The following is a 20,608-nucleotide window of genomic DNA, read 5'->3' on the forward strand; positions in this document are numbered from 1 at the left end:
GCCCGCATCCAGAACAGTGCCAGCGACCCGCCGAGGCAGGCGAAAGTCTGTCTCCGCGGCTCCTGCGGTCAGCCCCGCCGGTGGCACCTTGACCGCCGGCTGACGGGCGCCGGGAGGCGGGGCTGCGGGCCGGGGGGTGGGGCCGGGGCGAGGGGCGCGGCCGGGCGGGGTCAAGGAGCCGCCTTAGGGGCCCCAAGCCTCAGGGTTGCAGGAAAGAGGCGGGGCCGGAGGCAAGTGGAAGAGATGGGTTCAAGGCCGAGGGGCGAAGAAAAAGGGAGGTGCCGGTGAGCCGCGGGACTAAGATCCACGGCGCACTCTTCAAACTCTGGGTCTCCGCGCTCAGGCGGGTCCCTGACCGCAGGCGCGTCCCCAGCCAGGAGGGGCCCGGACGCAGGGCATGGCCCTGACTCTGGGGCAAGGTCGGGGTGCGCGCAGGAAGCCTCTCCCGGGACTCTGGGCTGGAGCTGACCTCCGAGTTGTGTCCCCGGAACGGATGGGCTTGTGGGGCAGGCGGGCCGGTCCCGACTGGACGCGCTGGTCGGCCGCCGCCGAGCCCAGTCCTCTCTGGGTCTGTCCCCCGCGGCGGACCTAGCGGGCGGCTCCTGAAGGCACGTTCTCTACGGCCTCTGGAGGGTCCTGAAGGGGGAGACTATTAGGGGTAAATAGGGCAGAGGGATTAGCTATGACGTCTGGAGTGGGAGTCCCCGAGGCAGGGGAGGGGAGGCCCGGGGACAGGGTGCGTGGGGAATTGGCCGGGAGGCTGAGCCCCAACTCCCAGCACCCCCCTCCCCCCATTCCGCCTCTCCCTCGCGACCTCAGGAGCCCGGGCGCCCCCTCCTTCCCACAGGCAGCTGGAGCCTGAGTCACGAGCTGCCTTTCAGGGAGACAAAGGAGCCGTGGGTCCTCCCCTCCAGACCCCCTCCCGGTCCTGACGTCGCATCTGCGCCAGCAGGGAGTCCATAGTCCCCTGGAGTCTCTGCTTCTTGGGTAACCCTCCATCATGGAGGAAGCGGAAGCAAAATGGGCTTGGGAATGAGGCCTTCGAGGCTGGTGGATGGCGCCGCAGGGGCCATCGCCATCTTCTCAGCACGGGGTTGGGGGGGGGGGGGGGGGGGGGCCCCCGGGCCCCGGTGGCGGGGGGGGGGGGGGGGGGGGGGGGGGGGGGGGGAGCTGCCCACGAGGCTGCATGTACCTGGGTGTTTTTCCGTGGGGGGCCCATCAGCTTGTCCCTGCAGCCCATCTTGCAGATGAGAAAACTGAGGCATAGAAAGGTTGAATGGCCCTATTAGAGCGGGAATTCCATCCCATGTTAGTCTGGCTTCAAAATGAAGAACAAGTAGGAACTCTCCGTGGGAGAGGCTGGAAAGGCATTCTAGGAAGCAGGAACAGCCTGTGGGAAGTCCTGGAGGCTCCTGTAGGAGTCAGGGCTGGGCAGGCATAAGGCAGGAGTTGGGCAGGCATTGGTGTGCTGTCAGGGTGTAGGAACACTTCCCTGGGCTCCGTGCTGGGCTCCTCCAGCTGCTTTCTGTACTGAACTGGCCAGAAGGTAGGTTTGGGGCTCACAGTGCAGGTTCCAGGCCAGGCCCTGGTCCTTCCTGGCTGTGTGCCAGTCATGGAAAATCATTTCCCCTCTCTGGGTCTAGAGTTTCTAGAAAATCCCAAATCCCCTGGCCCAGGGGTGGGCAAACTGTCACCCACCATCTCAAGTGGGGACTCTGAGGCTGGTCGCAAGCTTTCCCTAATGTCCACGACCTCTCAGGACCCTGAGCCTTGCACAGCAGAGCTGGGCACTAGGAGAGAGCTCAACAGTGAGGGAAGAGCGTGTGTGCCCAGGGGCATCCACACTGACACACTCGTGTACATATGTGCCCACAGCTAGCCCCAGACAAGCACACTCTCGCTCTCATTCGTGTGCACACTCAGACACCCGCACGCTCGAGCTGCCAGCACTCGGAGCTGGGGGTGGGGCGGGTGCCCTTCAGGCAGAGACACGGCTCCTTTGCCCGCCCCACGGGGCTTGCTGCAGATGCCAGGGGATATTTTAAGCCTGGATCAATGGATGATTTTGGTGACAAAGGCTTGAGGGGGCAGGCAGAGGAGACAAGGGGCAGGTGCTCCGGTGCCTAGCTGCGGAGAGAGAACCCACAGTCCAGGGAAGGCGGCCTGGGCAAAGGGGTCCCTCCTCCGCTGGGCTGCTCCATCTCAATCCCCTTTCACAGCACCTGGCTGGGCACCTGGGGAGCAATGTCAGCTGAATGGATGGTCAGATCCCAGGGCTCAGCCAGTTAACCACAATCTGTCTTTGCAATTGCCCTTTTCGCCTCCCCCCTACCACCCCCAACAAGGCTGTGTATTCATAGGAGAAGGCATTGAGTGCCTGGCAGAGACCTGGTAGATGTGTGCGTCTACGGATGCTGGCTGACCGCTGAAGCAGACTGAGATGAGGAGGAAGCCATAGGTGTGGGGAGGAGCTGGGAGTTGGACATCAGTCCCTGGGGGGTGAGGGGGCTGGAATCCATCTCATTGGACAAATGGATATATAAACATAAGTGTATATATATATATATATAGGCAGGACCCGATGGGAGTCAACATGAGAGGGCAGCTGAGCAGAACACCCAATGATGCCAGGACAGTGGGGCAAGAGAAGGGCCCAGGGAGGGGGTGAAATCCAGGGGAGAGCATTGAGAGACTTGCTCTGGACCCAATAGTGTCACCCTACCTGGGAAGAGGCCACAGTCCTCACAGGGCAGAGACAAGCTTCTGTAAACCTAATGCCCAGCAGGGGGGTAAGAAAGGGGGGAGAAGTGACCCCCCTCAGAGCTTGGTAACCTGGAAGGCAGCTTGGCAGTGTGAGGTGGGGGCATTGACACAAACCAGATAGTTCGTGCCAGGAATTCTATTCCCAGGAATCCCCTCTAAGGAAGCAGAAAAGGATGCACCAGAAAATATAGCTACAAAGTTCTAAGCAGAATAAGAGACTGAAAGTTTGACAGCAGAAAGTAAACTAGAAACCAGTTACAAAACAGTCTGTAAAGTGTGACACAGTTGAGCCTCAGCTGTCCCTGGTGATGGGATTAAAGCAATTTCATCTCAGTCTTTTGCTCATCTATTTTCTTTTTCTCTAAAATTGTGATAAAGTCTTTTAATGGGGTGAGGTCTACTGGATCCGAGGCTGTTTATGGGTGGATGGGGGGGCAGGCTGTCTTTGGCCAGGCACAGGATTCACCCTGAGGGGGAGGGCCTTGCAGGAAGGTCACCACTTCCTGTCTCAGCCCACTAATACCTGAAATCAGCCTGTCAGCCCCTCATCCCGGCAACAGAAAGACTTGATCCTCCTTTAAATGTAAATCCTTCTCCTTCTTCCTGCCTCCACCTCCTCCGTTTTTATAAGCTGATCCCTGTCGCTGAGTGAAGGGAAGATGCAAAGGGGAGCAGGAAGGACCCTAGGAGCCCAAATTCTTCATCTCATAAAAACTAGAGACTAGAGTCACTTCATTCATTCCTTCAGCAGATATGGAGAAGCCTGCGCCGTGTGGGGACACGCAGGGTGAACTGGACGCCCAGTCCTTGCCTTCCTGGTGTTCCCATCCGGACAGTGGGAGGTACCATATTGACCTCTGCTTCCTGGAAGGGACGATTATGAATCTGCTCCCCAGGATGAGTTTTTGACGTTATGACGAGAAATTGAGGCAGAGAGAAGCAAGGCGCCGCGGCCCGGCCACATTTTCCAGTTACACCCAATTTAGAGAACAAGATGGAGCCACGCTCCAGGCCAGGTCCAGGTTCCATGCCCGCCCCCCAGTCTCCTTGACCCTGGGCTAGAGAACGAACCCAAAGGTCCTGCGCGGTGGCCGTCTGCCAACGGCCCCGCCCCCAGGCCCGGCCCCGCCCTCCCCATCGCAGACGGGGCTAGCCCAATCCCCTTCACCTCACCGGAGGGGCCGAGAGATCCCGGGAGGGCGCCCGCCAGGCCATGCCCATCGCTGTAGCGGTGGCGACACCCCCAGACCCCAGTCCGGCGTCCAGGAGGTTCTGGGACCAGGGCGCGCGCCCCGGGGTTAACTCTGCGCCCCAGGCAGCACGGAGAGAACTCATACTTGGCCCTCTGCGGCGGCTCCGTAGGAGGTTTCCTTCCCATTTGACAGGCGGGAAAATCGAGGCGCCAAGAGGGGCAAGGGTCTGCCTCACGTCACACCTCTGCCTCGATCAGAATTGATGGAGGGGACGCGAAGGAGGTGGTGGTGGGGCAGCAATGAGCCCCCGGAGCGGCTCTGTCCCCTCTGTGCGCACCTGTAAAACAGGGGCGCGCCGGTGGCGGGCCCGAGGTCCGAAGTAACAGTCCCGAGGGCCGGGAGCTGAACCCCCTGGAGCGCCTGGTTCCGAGGAATGTTTTTGGGCGGCTTTCGGGGAGGGTCCCCGGTGGGGCGCCCCAGCCGCGCGGGCCCCGCGGCGCCCCTGCCCTCCCCTCGCGGCCGCCGCGCTCCTCCCCCGGCTCTGCCTCGCGCCCGCCCGCCCTCCTCCCTCGCTCCCTCCCTCCCGCGCCCGCCCGAGCCCGCGCGGAGCCCGAGCCGCAGCCAGAGCGCGGGCAGCGCGGAGCGGGCGGCGGGAAGACCTCGGTGTCAGGCGGCCCGCCGCCCCCGCTAGGCCCGGGACCCGCACACCCGCCGGGCCGGGGACAGGCCGGGGACGGCGCGCAGTTGAAGACCCGCCGCACGGCCCGCGGGAGTCTCAGTGCGCGGACGGGCCGGCTCGGGTCCGAGGGGAGCCCCGGCCGAGGACGTGCCCACCGGAGGTGCGGCCCCCCGAGCTCCCGGCCGAGCCCATCTGGGGCTGGGGTGCTCGGAGGAGGCTGACGGCCGAGGAGGCGTCCGCCGGGGGCGAGCGCGATCCCGGAGAGCGCGGAGGAGCCGGCCGGAGCCCGGGCGGGAGGGAGCCTCGGCGCGCCGCCATGCGCCGGGCGCTGTAGCCGAAGGCGCGGGCCCGATGGAGCGGGCCGGGGCGCGGGGGCTGCGGGTCGGCCGAGGCCCGCCGGGGCTCCAGCTAGCGCTCGGGCTGGCGCTGCTGCTGGCGCAGCCGCCGTCGGGCCGCGCGGGGGCCCCCGAGGCACAGGAACCCGCAGCACCCGGGACAGAGGCCCCGGCCGGGGGCGACCGCTGCCGCGGCTACTACGACGTGATGGGCCAGTGGGACCCGCCCTTCAACTGCAGCTCGGGCGCCTACAGCTTCTGCTGCGGCACGTGCGGCTACCGCTTCTGCTGCCACGACGGGCCGCGGCGCCTCGACCAGAGCCGCTGCTCCAACTACGACACGCCGGCCTGGGTGCAGACCGGCCGGCCGCCCGCGCGCGCCCGCGACACCGCCGCGCCCCGGGACCCCAGCCGCGAGCGCAGCCACACGGCCGTCTACGCGGTGTGCGGTGTCGCAGCGCTGCTCGTGCTGGCCGGCATCGGGGCGCGCCTGGGCCTGGAGAGGGCGCACAGCCCGCGCGCGCGGCGCACCGTGACCAGGTGAGCGCGCGCCAGCCCGGGCCAGGAGCCGGGATCCCCGCCCGCCCAGCCTGGACGGCCCTGCTGCCAGCTGGGCGTCCCCTCGCGACCCTTCATCCTTCCGGCCTCTCTGGAAACTCTGGTCCCCTCAGCAGGGTCCTCCTCCTGGTGTTTCCTCCCTGTCTCTGTCTCCACATCTGTGTCCCCACCCCCACCCCCCACTTCACGGAGGGCGACAGCTGATACCTCCGTGTCTCCCCTTGACCTTCCGGCGGAGCAGGCAGGGAGGGCTGATCGTCCCCGGCCAGAAGGCACAAGGTCTGCGCGCGGGAGAGGGGGCCTGGGGCCGGACCCACCAGCGCGGAGTGAGGGGTGTGGGCTGACAGAGTGTTGGCGTCTTGGGCGGAAGGGAAGGGGCCTTTATTATAGCTCTGGGCTCTCTCCCCTCCTGCTTCTCTCCCCTTTTCCCTCCCTCCTTCCAGCTCCCTCCGCACCCCCCATAGCTGTGACTCAGGCCTGACCTTTCCCTCAGGCCTCCCCCCCAACCCCACTCAGTAACCCCAGGCGGAGGTCAGGGTCTCCCCGCGCGCAGAAAGGGTGCGGAGGGCGCAGATTCGCTGCTGCTGAGGACAGGACAGGTGCCGGCTGAGTTCTGAGCATCGTGTGAAGTGAGCTCTACAGGACCCAGGGTCCCTTCCTTAGCTGGGATGGGGATTCGGATTCTGTGTCCTGACCTTGGAGCTCTTACTCACACCCCCACACCCCTATGCCCCAGCCCACCTCTGTGCCCTGCGGCCTGCGCCCTCCTCACTCACCCAGGTTCGGGCCCCCTTGGCCATGTGGGCTGCTGACACAGTGTGCGACAGGCTGGTACTTAGAAGTCATGATAGAGAGAAGTGCCCATGCCTGGGTGGGCAGGTGAATGCTTCCCCCTCCTAGACCTCAGGGGCAGGTGAGGAGGGTTTCCTGGGCACTCCACAGGGCTGTTGCCCGCCCCCTGCCACCTAGCCCCTCCCCCGGACTCTGTAGGGCAGAGCTGGGGCTGGAACCCGGGCCTCAGCTCCTACACTGCCTCTGCAACATGGAGGCTGTCAGCCTGGGTGCTGGATGCTTCAGCCTGGGTGCTGGATGCTGCAGAGGCAGGGCCCAGGTCTCCTGGGCTTGGAGTCCCTCATTTTGGGTGAGGGGGAGAGGACAGGTCATGTCCTTGACCAGGACGGGGCAGCAGGAGCTGAGGGCCATGATGGTGTAGAGGAGGTGACTGGGGCAGCGTAGCCGACATATTCACCTGGAACCCACTTCATCCGCAGGGCACAGAGAAGCAGGTCTGGTTATGCCTGAGGAAGAGCTGCCCCACCCCTGATGTGCTGTGTGGCCTGGGACAGTCCCTTCCCCTCTCTGGGCTTTAGGTTCCCATGTGCCCTGATTTCCTTTTCTCCTCTGGGGAGACCTGGAGCCCCACTCGAGCTCATGTATGAGTGTATTCTGAACCCCTGCCCTCCTCCAAAATCTCACCTTTAATTCTGCCATGTCGGGGTTGATGGGCAGGGAAGGCTTCTCCGAGGGCTCGGAGGGGAGGTGGAGTCTGTCCCTGGAGAAATTCTGCGCAAAGGCCCAGAGGCATGGAAATTACTCAGGTGTTTGGGAGAGCTGACTGGTGGATGCTTGCCAGAGATGAGACCACAGGAGTGGACAGCTGAGGAGTGGGCAGGACACAGAGGTCAGCTCAGATGGGCACTAGGAGGCTTTGAGCCTGCCACACTGCAGCCAAACCGCGCCCACGCCAAGTGTGTCCCACCTCCAGTGTCCTTCTTCATGACCCAGCCATTTGAGGCCCTGGCCCCAGAAGGAGGGTCAGACCGAGCTAGGAGAGAATCACAGGTTTGGGGCACTGAAGGCAGCTGGGCTGAAGGCCGGGCCCGGCTGTCTGTGGGGAAGGCTCAGTCAGATGCTGTCACAGCTGTGTGGGGACTGGGTGTCCTGGTACCCGGGGAGGCGGCTGCCCAAGGTCACACAGCCTTTGGTGCCAGCCTGCTACTAGGGGATCTCCTGGCTCTCTCCTCCCCTCATCTGTCTGTCCTCCATACCTGTGCTGGTAGCAACGTCCCAGGACCTGGTAGAAGCCCCTGCTGCAGGAGGGGACTTAGGTAGGCAGAAAAAGAAGGCTTCCTGGAGGAGGAGGGATTCTGGTGGAGGTTGAAGAGTGAGCAGGAGTTCTACGGGAGGAAAGGATGTTGTCAGCAGAGAGAGCAGCACCAGCCAAGTCCAGGAGCCTGATAGGCTCACAGAGCTTGTGTTGGAGAGGAGGCTCCACTCGGAGGGTCTGGGAGAGTGGGCTCCAGCAGGGGAGAGGCGGGGAGCCTTTGGAAAACAAGGTGGCCCTGGTTACATGCGACCCCATTAGAGTTTCCTGATCTGTTCTGGGAAATGGCTGTGTTGGGGCCACAGGTTGTGCCTGGCAGGAGAAACTAGCTGTGTCAGATCAATCACAGGGCAGAAGGGAGGCCCAGAGAAGGTGAAAGAGCTGCACGCAGGGAGACAGTGCTGGCTGGGCTGGCCTTTGATGGGCAGGGCCTGGCAGACAGGAGAGCAGGGGACTGCGAGGCCTGCTTCTCACCATTCTCTCCCCGCAGGACACTGACAGAACTTCTGAAGCAGCCGGGCCCCCAGGAGCCACTGCCTCCACCTCTGGGCCCACCTCTGGGGAGCTGTGTCCAGGTGCAGATGGGCGATGGCCTCCCCGCGGGCTCCCCCCACAACGGCACAGGTGAGTGGGCTGCTGGGCAGGCATTTGTCATCTACAGCACAGGGCCCCCCTCGGCTGCCTCAGGCCTGGGAGCCGGGAAAGGGGTGTGCGGAGGGGTAAGAGTCGGTCACCTCGGCTCGGGAGTGGAGCCTGCTTCCCAGATGGAAATGAGCTGCCCACCTCTGCAGGTGTGTGAGCAGGGGCTGGGCTAGCAGGTCAGCCCCCTTGGTGGAGAGGGACCCTCCTAGGGATCCTGCAACCTCTAGCCTCAGGAACTTCGTGAGGAAATTTCCAGATTCAGGGATCCCTGGCTGAGGCTGTGGGTCTAGGCTCTGGCTTGGTGCCCTGGGGTCTGCCTGGCCTCCTGTAGGTCTTTTCTTCCAAGTGGGCGCCTCATTCTTGGCCTCTCATTGGCCAGGCGGACTTGACAGCATCCCTCACTCCCCCATCCTAATCTGAGGATTAGAATCCTCAGACACTCCCTCCATCTCCGCGGAGGGCAGGGCCTGGGTCAAGGGCCTGGTTGGAGCCAAACATTCTGGCAAGTTCTCATCCAGTAAGTTAGCACCCACTCAGGGCTGGCTGCCACTATCCCTGTGATTCCGAGCCAGGCCCTGTCCGGGGCGCTGGCGATTCCGCCGTGAAGACCGCTTCTGCTCTCAGTCTCCGCCAAAGAGCCATCCCACAAGCTCCCATGGAACTGCCGTTGGGGAGGCAGCTGCGAAGAGGTGGTTGTGCAGGTGCAGTGTCCTCGGGTCAGCGGCCGAGTCTCACTTTACTTGTCCCCTCCCCGCTCCAGACAAAAAACGCCCCAACAACGCGCCGCTAGGGCCGGCGACCCCCGGACCCCCGCGCGGCCCCCGGCTGCAAGGCGGCGGCAACAGGACACTGCAGCCCGACTACGCCAAGTACGCCACCCTCAAGGCCGCGGCGCTCAAGGCCGCAGGTGAGTGGCCGGGTTTGTACCTGGAGCGCCGGGTCCACTGCACCCCAGATATCCGAGTTCCTAGATTGCAAAGCTCCGGTGTCCCAGTTCGGAGTTACAAAGTTCCCAGCCTGGCGGGTCAGCGGCTCCAGCCAGTTTCTGTACCGCCCCTTGCAGCCAACCAGCTCCCACGCCTCGGCCGTACCCCACGTCTGACCGGCGCCCGGCTGGGACGCCACCGCGCAGCCAGAGCGCCGGGCGCGGAAAGCTGGGTCTCCCGCGGCCTGGCCCCGCCCCGCCCCGCCCCCGCCTCCCACGGTCTGGCCCCGCCCCGACTCGCCCTGCCCTGTCGCCCGCAGAGGCCTCCCCGCAGGACTTCTACCAGCGGTTCCCCGCGACCGAGCCCGCCCCAGTGACCCTCCCGGCGCGGGCCCCGCGGCCTCCTGAGGACTTGCCGGCGCTGCTCAACGCCTGCCCCTGGGCCCCGCCGGGCTACGCGCCCCCCGCCGGTGCCGCCCCGTCGGGCCACTACAAGGCCTGGACCGCCGGCCGCCCGGCTCGGCTCGCCCCCCGCGGCCACCTGGCGGCTCAGGCCTCCCCCGCGCCCCGGCGGCCCAGCCATGCGCCCCGGCGCCAGTTCAGCGTGGAGAAGCTGCCCGAGGCCTTCAGCCCGCAGCCTCCCGGCCTTTACAGCAGCGCGAGCCGCGGACCCCGACATCTGAGCACCAACAGCAAAGCGGAGGTCACCGTGTGAAGACGGGGCCGCTGGTTCTCCTGAGGCATCGCATCGCCAGGAGCCTTCGTCTACCCGGAGTCGCCATCGGCCCGGTCCAGGGACGAGGCCACGGGGAGGGGCGCCGACCAGAGGCCGGCCCTTCCACCTGCCCAAACTGGACTGCGGGCTTTGGAGCCTGCAGGGCTAAGAAGGGGCCTACTGGGTAAGGCCAGTGGTTCTGTCCTGGGGGTCCCAGGGCCAGGGTTCCTCGTGTAAATAAACCCTTTCCTGTGGCCCCCACCCCAGAGAATAAAGGCGCCCCAGCTTGGCTCTGAGAGGCGCTGATGGCGGAGGCATTGGTCATTGACTGGACAGACGGCAGTGTGGGCAGAGAGCACAGCATGTGCAAGAGCAGAGGACTGCTCCCGGGAGCCGCTAGGCCTGTTCTGGAAGCCAGGGGGAAGTGGCTGGAGAGGGTGATGGGGCTGAATGCCAGGCTTAATGTGCATAGCAGTGGGAGGCCTGGGAGAGGGGGCAGTTAGGCTCCAGCCATCTCTAGGCTCAGGCACAGGGGAGGGGGTCCATAGCCCTCCAGAGGGTCCATGCCCCTTACTGGAGGTGAGCCCCCTCCAGGTGGTCACCAGCTCTACAGCTTGAGTTGGCTTGAGCCTGGCTGCTCCTCATAGACATAGTCTGGCCCTGAGCCGGCCCCTGGTCTGCAGGCCACTTGGCCAGCTTGGTCCAGGGCCACCCCCCTAATGGGTGTGGGCAGTGGGCCGGGCAGACAGCTGGCGCTCAGGATGGGGGAGCCTCCTCCCAGTAGATGCTCTGGGGGAAAAGGGGATGGGGATGCTGGACCCAGAGCCTTGGCAGTGCCCCCACCAGGGTGCACACCACACATGCTTGGCACTACCAGCTCACCCGCTTCCTGCCAGGCAGGCTCCCAGGGCATTGCCAGCAGCCTGCATGCATCAAGTTCCTCTGTGCCAGGTACTGATGGGGAGGTTGAGGCCTGGGCTGTGCCTCTCCTTGTGACCTCAACAAAGCCACCCAATTGGGCCTCAGTTGCCCTCCTGTGTACCCTAGGCGTGGTATACTCTTTTAATAACAATGGTCACCATTTGTTGCTGCTTTTCTTCATTTAATCCTCACAAAAGCCCCAGTGGTGTGTAGCTTTACAAATGAGGACCCTAAAGTTTTGAGACCTAAGGAACTTGCCAAGGTCACCCAGCTGACTTCAGTTTAGGACTGTGTATTCTGCCACCACTGTGACACCGATGGTGCAATGGCAGTTGGGAGAGAAGGGAAGGTTATGAACATGTGTGTTGGCACAGGGGCCCCTGCTCCCAGGGTGCAGGCAGTATCAGACATTCCTCCTGCCTGCCAGGCTGCCCCGAGGCCCCCAAACTCACCAGCTCTTCACCTGTAGGAGGGTCCACTTCCCTGAAGGCTGTTGAGGAAACCAAGGCCCAGAAGCCCTGGTCCTGCCTGCAGTGATCGTCCCCATGGTTTGTAGGGGAGACAGCCCTCACACCCTCAACCCAGGGTGGGGGAGGGGTGCCCCCAGGGTCTATCCCGCAGCTGTGTAGAGCCGGGGGAGGGGGGTGGGTGCTGAGTCATGGAGCCTGCCGAGACACACAATAGGATCAGATTCCTGGGTACATCAGCCACCCACAGCCACCCTCCCTGGTGATGCAGGCCCTGGCTGGGATGTGCCAGGAGGTGGGGGCAACCTCTCTGTTCATTCTCACTCCCAAGGGTCCTGGATCTCCATCCCAGGGGGCCAGACTGAGGCCATGGGCATTGCCTCCACTGGGAAATCTGCTGTAATCACTGTGGACAGGGACCAGCTGCAGCTGGGTCCCTCCTGGCTGCTCTGGCTCTTGGGACAATGTGGCCTGCTGTGGCTGCCCTTGAAAGGGAGTGGCTCAGATGCCCAGGGGGCAGGCCCATTTCTCAGCCCAGGCTCATTCCCACACGGCACTCCTGAGCACCTGTCCACAAGGCCCGGCACCCTCCCATCCGCACCACTGCCTGTGATCTTGCCCCTCACCAGCCTCACAAGGCACTTACTGTAAACTGGCACATAAATGAATCATTAACCGGCCAATAAACCTATGGGATTATAATCAAAGGCAGGGATTGTCATCCCCCTTCTGCACATGTGGCAGTGGAGGCTGAGGCGACGTCCTATCCAGGGTGTCCCAGCTGGGAAGTCCAGGAGCTGGACGTGGATGTGACTTTGGGGCCAGTGAGCCCCCTCAGCGGCTCCCTGCCTCCAGGGAGGATGGGGAAACTAAGGGGCGGTCTACTCAATAGGCAGGAAGTTGATCTCTGAGGGTGAACTCAGAAGGGCTTAGCACCACAAATCCCAGAGAACTGCCTCTGTCAGCCAAACGACCAGCTCTACGTACTGGATACAGTGACCTCTGACCCCAGCAGCAGCATGGAAAGCCCTTTTATCCCAGGCCCTGTCCCAGCCCCGCAGAGTGTGCTAGGCATCTGGCACTGGAAGGAAGGGGCCAGGCTGCAAGGGCGGGCAGGATCCTAGTGAAGCCTCTTGGGGGCCTCTCAGCAGGCAGGGAAGGGCTGTCCTCAGTCCCCGACCCAGTGGAGGCCAAGCCGTGCAGCCACCCGGCAAGTCACCACAGCAGTCACACTACAGACCCTCACACACCTCATGCTGGGTGGCACCAATCTGTGTTTATTGAATATCCTATGTCCAGGACACGGTAAATGATTCCACATCAAGGAAGCCATAGGTGTGTATCCCCCTTTTCAGTGAAAACCCACCCCCTCCCACCCCTAAACAATGAGGAGAAAAGGCACAGTATATACACATGACACAAGGGCTGGCTCACCTGGCAGTGGGCAGGGGCCGTAAATTCCAGTGAGGGGGAGGGGCATGAGAAAGTGAGGGAAGTAGATGCTGTGTTTCGCCTGGCATTAGGCATCAGGGGAGCCCCTGATGTGTACACCCCAGTCTGTGCAGGTTTGGGGGGGGCCCTGCCCACTCTCTGCCCCAACCAGCCTGAGGGGGTGAGAAGCACAGGGAGAGAGGGAGGGCAGCCCCTTTGTCTCCCAGCAGGCTCTGGGGTCCCAGGTAGTCCTCAGCCCCAGGAGAAATGGCCTCAGGGGAAGCACCGAGCCAGGGGATCCAGAAAACTGGCACCACTTTTCCTCCCAGGACCCCCATCAAGGCAGGGGACCTCTTTCCTAGTGCCTACCTTGGGCAACCCTGTGCCCACCCTAAAAGGGGCCTGTCAGTGGGGAGGGGTTGGGAGCCAGTCCCTGCCATTCTGGCTTACTTTCAGGTCAACAATTAGGGATAAAAATAGACTATGGAGGTAGGAGTTGGGGTGGGCGGGAACTGAGGACCCACACTGAAGGCCCCTGGTCCCCAGTCCCAGTGGGTGGCTTCATCTCTCCCAGCCCTCTGGGACTACCCTGAGCTTAGGCTCACATCCCAGGGGGGGGCAGGAGAGTGGGAAGGAACAGGACAATTAAATAAGATACCATTTATTTTTTAAAAAATTAAAAAATAATGCCGACATTATTTCATCCATCCCCAGGCCTGCCCCCTGCCTCCCACCCGCGTCCCCAGGGCTGGGCTCCCTCCTTCCCTAGCTGTCCTGTGTAATAAAGAAAAAACAATGCACTGGCTTTGTCAGGCGCAGGGGAGGGGACACAGACCCAGGGAGAGAAATAAGGATGCCACAGCAACTTAGCCCAGCAGCACGGCAAACCCGAGCACACTGATATAAAACATTCGTATAAAAAGGAGGGGAGGGCGCATGCTGGGCACAGTGCCAAGGGCAAAGCGCTCTGGTGCCCAGAGACCGATGTCCCTCAGCGGGAAAGCCTGATAAAAAACGAGGAAGCAGGAAAGGGGGGAGAGACGTCCAGAGGAGAGAAAACCTTGGGAGGGCTGGAGGCAGAGGCCGGGCAGCTCGGCAGCTCCCCCTGCTGCTTTCAAGTCAGGGTACCCCCAGTTCCTGCCCTGCCCTGCTCTCCTCTCTCAGGCCCACCAGGCCCTAGACCATGGGCATCTATCCAAGCACTTTAAGGGGCTCTGCCCAAGGGCCCACTGGCATGAGGTGGTCCAAAAGCTCGGCAGGTGACAGCTCAGAAGATAAGGCTCATGCCACGGCTCCCAGAGTGAAGAGGGAGAGAGAGACGAAGAGACAGGGGGAGTGAGGGAGAGACTGACAGACAGAGGGAGGACAGAGAGAAAGACTGAGAGATAGAAGAAGGAGGGGGAGAGACACAGAGAGAGAGGGAGGCGAGAGGGAGAGGGAGAGACAGAGGGAGGAGGGAAAGAGAGACTAAGAGGCAGTGGGAGGAGGGAGGGAGAAAGTGAGAGTCAGAGGGAGGCGGGTGGGAGAGACTGAGAGACAGAGGGAGGCAGTGGGCTGAGGCGAGCAGAGCCCAGTGGTCAGGAGGCGGCGATGGCAGTGCCACCCCCCAGCTTGACAATCATCTGCTGGCAGTCGTTGCAGGAGCGCCGGTCGCCGACCTTCTCCAGGGTACGGGCTGCCTCGGCCAGCAGCACGGCGCGCTGGCCCGGGGAGGAGAGGAAGGAGAGGGGAAGGTGGCGGCAAGCCAGCAGGATGGCGGTGGCCCGCTCTCGCTGGCCGGGCCAGGCGTCCACCTCTCCTGTGGGAAGGATGAGATACAGGTAGGAACTAGCCACGGAGAGCCCACTAGGATGCAGGCGCTGTTGCAGGGGCTTGGTGTGGACTCATTTATTTAATCCTCACACCCATCCAGGGAGGTGGGCTCTAACGTCAGCCCTAGTTCACAGATGAGAGGAGATGAACTTGGCTGGCATCACAAGCCTATCACTCTGTGATGGGGTCTGAGATGCAGTCTGCCTCTGGGGCCCATGCTTCTACCCCGGCTCCTGCAGTGGGACAGCCTCAGCCCTCTCCTCCCCACTCCTGAGGCTAGACCCACAACAACTTGACCAACGTCCACCCCTAGCCTCACAGTGCCTTCATGGATGCTCCCCAGCAACCCACCAGAGAGGCCTTGGATGTCTTTTATTCTCACACCCTCTGAGAACACTGCAGCTGTGGTCACACGCTACGGCTGCTCTTAAACTGGGGTTTAAGTGCTGGGCTGGGCTCCTCCCCTGCTCAGGCCAGGCCCCCACCAGGCCTTTGAGCTGGGGTGCTGGTTGACTCACCGTGCTTGGTGTTCTGAGCAGTGCGCCGCCGCAAGCTGTGCTCCAGCAGCTGGTGGGTGCGGGTGGGGCTGGCTCCTGCCATCAGGCGCACAGTGGCTTCATGCAGGAACACCTGGGGAGGTGCAGGCAGGACGCACTCAAGCCCTGGGTCCTGACCGTCGGTGCCCCAGGAGGCACGTCTCCCTGCGGCATCTCGTCTGCACCTGACGACACCCCTCTTCCTCTCCACACTACCCTGCCCTGCTCACCCCTTGAAAACGACCTCTGTCTCCTCACTCTGACCCCCGATACAAGCCAGAAACCTGGGTGAGCGGCAGGGTAGTGTGGAGCCCAGCACAGGCCAGCTGGTGGGGACAGAAGCAAGACAGCGAGCTGAGCAGGAAAGAGGCAGAGGGCTGTGTTCCTCTGCTGGTGAAGAGGAGAGCGCCAACCCGCCCTCTGGGGTGGGAGGACAAGTACCTGGGTGAAGCCTCAAGTCCTGGGAGCTGCTAGGTGAGAGTCAGCAGCTCTTTTGTAAATATGAGTCACTAGGGGGAGAGAGGCCAGGCCCGGGTCTCGAATTTCTTAAAATCTCAAGTTTCTTTTATCCCTTAATATCTCAGGCTGTGGGGAGGGTCTCAGTGCCACCGAAGAGTTCCAGCAGGGGACGGGCAGGATAGAAATGGTGTTTCAAGAGGCCTTTGATGCCCGTGCCCTGAGCAGACAGAGGGCTACCGAGCCTTGGGGCATACTTCCTCTTTTCCACAGTGAGGGGTGGTTCTCTGATGATTATGTTTGGTCTGCTGTGTCTGTCCTGGCTCGCTGCAAACAGTGGCCACAGTGTAACCCTGTGAGGGTCCCCATAGCACTGCAGAGTGAGGGCAGCCTCACTCTGAGCCCTTCTTTTTCATGCCCTTCCAAACACAGCCCTTCCCCCTCAATGACACTTCTGGGTTCCTCACTTGAGTTTTTGGAAAGTAATTCAGGCAAAAATATGTCAATTATATCACTCTAATTAGCATTAAAAGTAAAACAAAGAAGGAAATGATGTGAGTCTAGTAAGCCGAGTTATACAACTACCCTCAGAGACTCATCTCAGATCCTGTGGCCTTTGCCAAGGGGATGTTATGCAGAGAGTCAGGCAGCAGAACTGAAACCCCCAATGGCTCAGAAAAAGGATTAAATGCAGTTCCAGGGAGATTCTGCCACTCTGACGCCAGTTATGAAAGCCAGAGTGGAGCTCCCTTGTGTCCTCCCGCCCTACTCCACCAGGAGCCCCTCCTTGCTCCCTCGGAGCCTGTCCTAACCCGGCGTTTGTCTGATGAAGTGGATCTGTGCTGGCCTCTCTGTAGGCCATGTAGCCTGCTCACCACCACGCTCCAGGGCGGGGCACATGGCAGGTCCTCAACTACTATGAGCTGAACAAAGGGACACATGCACCAGCCCACTGATTGACAGGTCACCCAGCTGACCCAGAGGGCCAGCTCCACAACCCCACACTGGTGCCGGGCCCTGGGACCTCAATCTGCCCTCCCCTGGCAGCCGGCTGGCCCTCACCTTGCGGTAGGCTGGGCGGAAGCTGTGCGCTAGCCTACGCAGGCTGCCCAGGTCCCGCTGGAAGCCAGCCAGCTCAGTGCCCGATGCTTGGTAGGTCTCACCCAGGGCCTGGCTGGCTCCTGCCTGCTTTTGCCAGAGGGCTGTCCGCAGCGACAGTAGCAGGTCACAGGTCAGCAGCTGGACCACCTGTGGGATGAGCCACAAAGGAGGAGTCAGGTGACGGGCGCATTGCTGGGGCAGGGGTCTCAGTACCTACTGGACCCTCTCCAGCCCAACACTCGGGAGCCCCGGGAGAAAGTGGAGGGCAGTTGAGGCGGCCTGGAAAACACTGCACAGGGAGCAGGAGAACAGCCGAAGGGCAAACTGAGGCTCACGGCATCCAGTCCTTTCCATGGCCCCAAGTGGGAGACCTGTTCTCCCCATTCTGCAGGTGAGGAAGCCGAGGTTCAGAGAGGGACAGAGCTTGTGTGGGTACAAAAGTGGTAGGGGCAGGAATAAACCTTTGTGGGTCTGCCAGCGTCTGCCATGGGTTCCTCCCACCTCATGGGAGCCCCACCATGGCTGGCCTGAAGACTGATACCCGAAAGGTACCAAGGCCCTGCCCCTCCAGTGGAATCAAGAAGCCTGCAGTGGCAGCATAGCCTGGAGATGGGGGAAGGAGAGGAGAGGAGGGAGGCTGGGCTCACTTAACAGACGGCAGCCAAGGCTCGGCCCAAGTGGCCTCTGGGGCGGGGGAGACAGGAGCCCAAGAAGGCAGGACTGCAGAGCAGTTAATGCTCGGGTTTAGACCCACTGACCTGGATCAATCGTGCTTTTGTCACTGACTAGCTATACAACCCTAGCACATAACTGAACCTCTCTGAGCCTCATTTTCCTCATCCACAAAATGGGTACCAAGGGCTCTTGTGAGCGTTACATGAGAGCACTGGGTGTGGGCACTATGCCTGGCCCTCAGACACATTCAGTCAACACTGGCCACTATTAGGCACGGATGCCCCACCAGAGTGGACCTCACTCTGCACAACACCCATGAGGCTGGGCCGCCTACCTGGCTCCCGAGGCCCAGGGGAACCAGGCAGCATTGAGAGTGAGGAGACAGCCGAGTCCTTTCTGAGATGAGTCACATGTGGCCCTCAGGATCAGACCAACTCCCCCAGGCCATTCCTCATCTCATCCAGCGTGGCTTTCCCCTTCTGCAGGGTGCTGGAACTGGGGAGGTCCCAGTGCTACCCCAGACCCCATCCTGGACCCTGCCCTGGGCCTGCTCGGTGCCCTGACCCTTGGCCACACTGTTTTCTGGCTGCTGACAGCCTCAAGGGGACAGGGATGAGGTCCCCTACCCCCCTCAAATAAAACTGGGCAGTTCTAAGTGGTGAGCCCTGGGGGTGCCCCTTTGGGTAGGGGGGAGCAGCCTCGGGCTGGATTGTGCCCTCTGAAGGTCATCAGGCTCCACGAGGTCCCCCTTTTCTAGGCCCACTCTCCCACACAGAACTGCCACCCAGGAATCCCAGCCCCAAGGATGCCCGCAGTCTCTCTCTTGTTCCCCTGACTCAGCTGAGACTGTTCTCTCATGAAGAGAAATACTACGAGAGACCAGCAGAGGAAAGGCACAAAGTGAGAGGCGGCCCCCACAGGCCTTTGCTTTTGGGCCCTTTCTGCACATAGTGTCCTAGGTTCACCTGTGTCCAGGGCCACTGATGACCTTTAGCCAGAAGTGCCAGCCTAGTCACCTGGGACCAAACCCCAGTGAGGGGCTCAGAGTCTGACCCTCCAGGATATACCTCGCCCTCCATTTCTGGAGTGAAACCATGCTCCTCTCAGGTGAGCAGACAACACTGCCCTTCCAGTTGCATGCATCCCACCTCTCCCCTCTCCTAGGATGGCCATGCTTTGTACCAACAGTGACAGGAGAGCCCTCTAACAAGACATGGGTGGGTAGTCTCTCGAGGGCCGGGCAGGCCTCTGTGATGCACTGTGGAAACATTGCATGGGTACCGCCAGAACATGCAATGCAACTACAATGCACCACAGCTGCCCACCAGGAGGTGTGCAGCCAGCCACGGAGGCACCCAGGGCAGCCAGTCGGCTCAGGGACTGTGTGGGTGAGGGGGCAGAGGCCCACTCCAAGGCTGGCCTGCAGGGGCCTGGGGAGTCATGCAAGCTGCCTGGAGCAAATGCAGAGCCCTGGCCAGCTGCGGTTCACCTGGGCTGACACAGAGCCGAGGGCCAGCAGGATCTGGGAGTCAGGGAGCCCAGGAAAGGTATAGGTGGAAACACACTTGCCCCGAGAACTAAAAAGGGAGCCCACCTGGGCTAGCAGGCTACATTCTGGGGAAGGGGGCTGCTAGCCTGGTTTCTGTCTCTCAGGCAGCCTCACAGGCTGGATAAGTTCAAGGCGGGCTGAAGTGTTCTTACCCACCAGAGCTGAGCACCTCCCTGAGGAGCCAGGTAAGCCCCGACTCACGTGGTTGAGGGCGGGGTCGCAGGTGGCCCCGCTGACATTGAGGCTGCTCCACAGGTGGCTGCTGGCCCTCTCACAGTGGCAGAAGGAACTCTGCTGCCCATCCGCCTTCCCAGAGAGTGAGGCGTGTATGGCTCTGCAGGTGTGGAAGACGGCCTTCACCAGGGGGCTCCTGGGTGGTGAGAGGCAGGAGGTCAGTGAGTGTCACCTGGGTAGCATGGCCAGTGACCACCAAACCCCAGACCGCCATGACATGTGGGTCTGTCGACTCAAATGCTGCCATAATGGTTCCAGGTCCCCAGTTCTAGATCTGAAATGCTGGCATTGAGTGAGGGTGGTCCCTCTACTCCTAAAGGACTTCCTTCATTCCAGGATTCCCAGGGACAAGTCCCTACCCACAGGCGATCACTCTCCAGTGAGGGAGTTGGATAATAAAGGCATCAAACACTGAATATGCAATGCCAGGCAGGGCAAGCGCCAGGAAGAAAAGTCAATCAGAGGAAGGGGGTGACATTTTATAAAGGATAGTCAAGGATGAGCTCTCTGGAAAGGTGACATTTGGGTAGAGACCTGAGGGAACTAGGGGAGCGAGCCATGTAGATTTCTATGGAGGAGGGCTCCAGGCAGAGGAGCAGCATGTGCAAGGGCCCTGGGTGTCTGAGGCATGTGAGAATATCCAGGAGCCAGAGAGGGTGGAGAGAAGGAAGTGAGGGGAGTGAGGGAAAGCAATCTGCAGGGTCAATCATGGCCGCGCAAGGCCCTTCCCAGTCTAGCCACGGCCCAGCTCTTCTGACCTGGCTCCAGGCAAGTGAAGCTCATGCCCTCTCCCCTTCCCACTCCTGTGCCTCTGCTGACACTGGCGCCTTTACCTGAAATATACTTTCTCACTCATCTCCTGAGACTTGTTCCACCACTGGGCCCCTGGTCCACCTTCTCCTGTCCTGCCCACTCCATTTCCTGCCCCTATAAGCATCCTCTGCTGCCCACTGGGTCAGGCCCTTTGTACCCACCTCTGCTCCCCCAACACCAAATCTTGGTTTTTTGGGCCTCCCTCCCTCACCAGACGCTGTATGAACTCTTGGAGGCTGATCTACCTCTGGCCCAGAACCCCTCCTAGTGAAACTGAAGAAATGCACTGGCTGCTTCATGGAAGGTACGGCTGGCCTGGCAAAGGAATTGGCAATAGCCCCCTCCACCCCCAAGACGAGCATCTGAACAGGACGGGCCACTGCCTACTTGCTTATGGCCATAACTTGTTAGCTTGTTCACTGCAGCCTCCCAGAGCCTAGAATGCAGCTGGCACCAAGTAGGCCCTCAGTTATGTATTTGCTGAATAAATGATACAATCATGGAAGGGCTGCAGGAGACCCCAGGATGGGGCGTGTGGCCAAGAGGAAGGGATTAGAGACCCAGGATCAACCACCAGGACTACCACTAAGAAGCCATCTAAGACAGTCATTCAAACAATCTGTACCTCAATTTCTTCATCTATTGAGCGGCCACAATACTACCTGCTGCTACTTGTGGTGACATAAAGTTGGCTCCATT

At 61.5% G+C, this 20,608-nt stretch overlaps 2 protein-coding genes across 2 annotated transcripts in view; one reads left to right on the forward strand and one right to left on the reverse strand.

Moving 5' to 3' along the window:
* The first annotated feature begins 4,604 nt into the window (after positions 1-4,604).
* Positions 4,605-10,224, forward strand: SHISA8 (shisa family member 8). Its single transcript, XM_046646598.1, has 4 exons — positions 4,605-5,510; positions 8,123-8,256; positions 9,035-9,181; positions 9,520-10,224. The coding sequence occupies exons 1-4, from the start codon at positions 4,987-4,989 to the stop codon at positions 9,912-9,914; spliced, it is 1,200 nt and encodes a 399-aa protein (XP_046502554.1). The 5' UTR covers positions 4,605-4,986; the 3' UTR covers positions 9,915-10,224.
* A 2,353-nt stretch (positions 10,225-12,577) lies between these two features.
* Positions 12,578-20,608, reverse strand: part of SREBF2 (sterol regulatory element binding transcription factor 2) — a 58,812-nt gene continuing 50,781 nt past the window's right edge. The window contains exons 16-19 of the mRNA XM_046645928.1: positions 19,064-19,232; positions 16,600-16,785; positions 15,064-15,175; positions 12,578-14,531 (exon numbers count right to left, since the gene is read on the reverse strand). Of these exons, the coding sequence (XP_046501884.1) occupies positions 14,311-14,531; positions 15,064-15,175; positions 16,600-16,785; positions 19,064-19,232 (688 nt within the window). The 3' untranslated portion in view covers positions 12,578-14,310. The remainder of the gene's footprint in view (positions 14,532-15,063; positions 15,176-16,599; positions 16,786-19,063; positions 19,233-20,608) is intronic.

The sequence above is a fragment of the Equus quagga genome, chromosome 19 (assembly GCF_021613505.1).
Source record: "Equus quagga isolate Etosha38 chromosome 19, UCLA_HA_Equagga_1.0, whole genome shotgun sequence".
Taxonomy (NCBI): domain Eukaryota; kingdom Metazoa; phylum Chordata; class Mammalia; order Perissodactyla; family Equidae; genus Equus; species Equus quagga.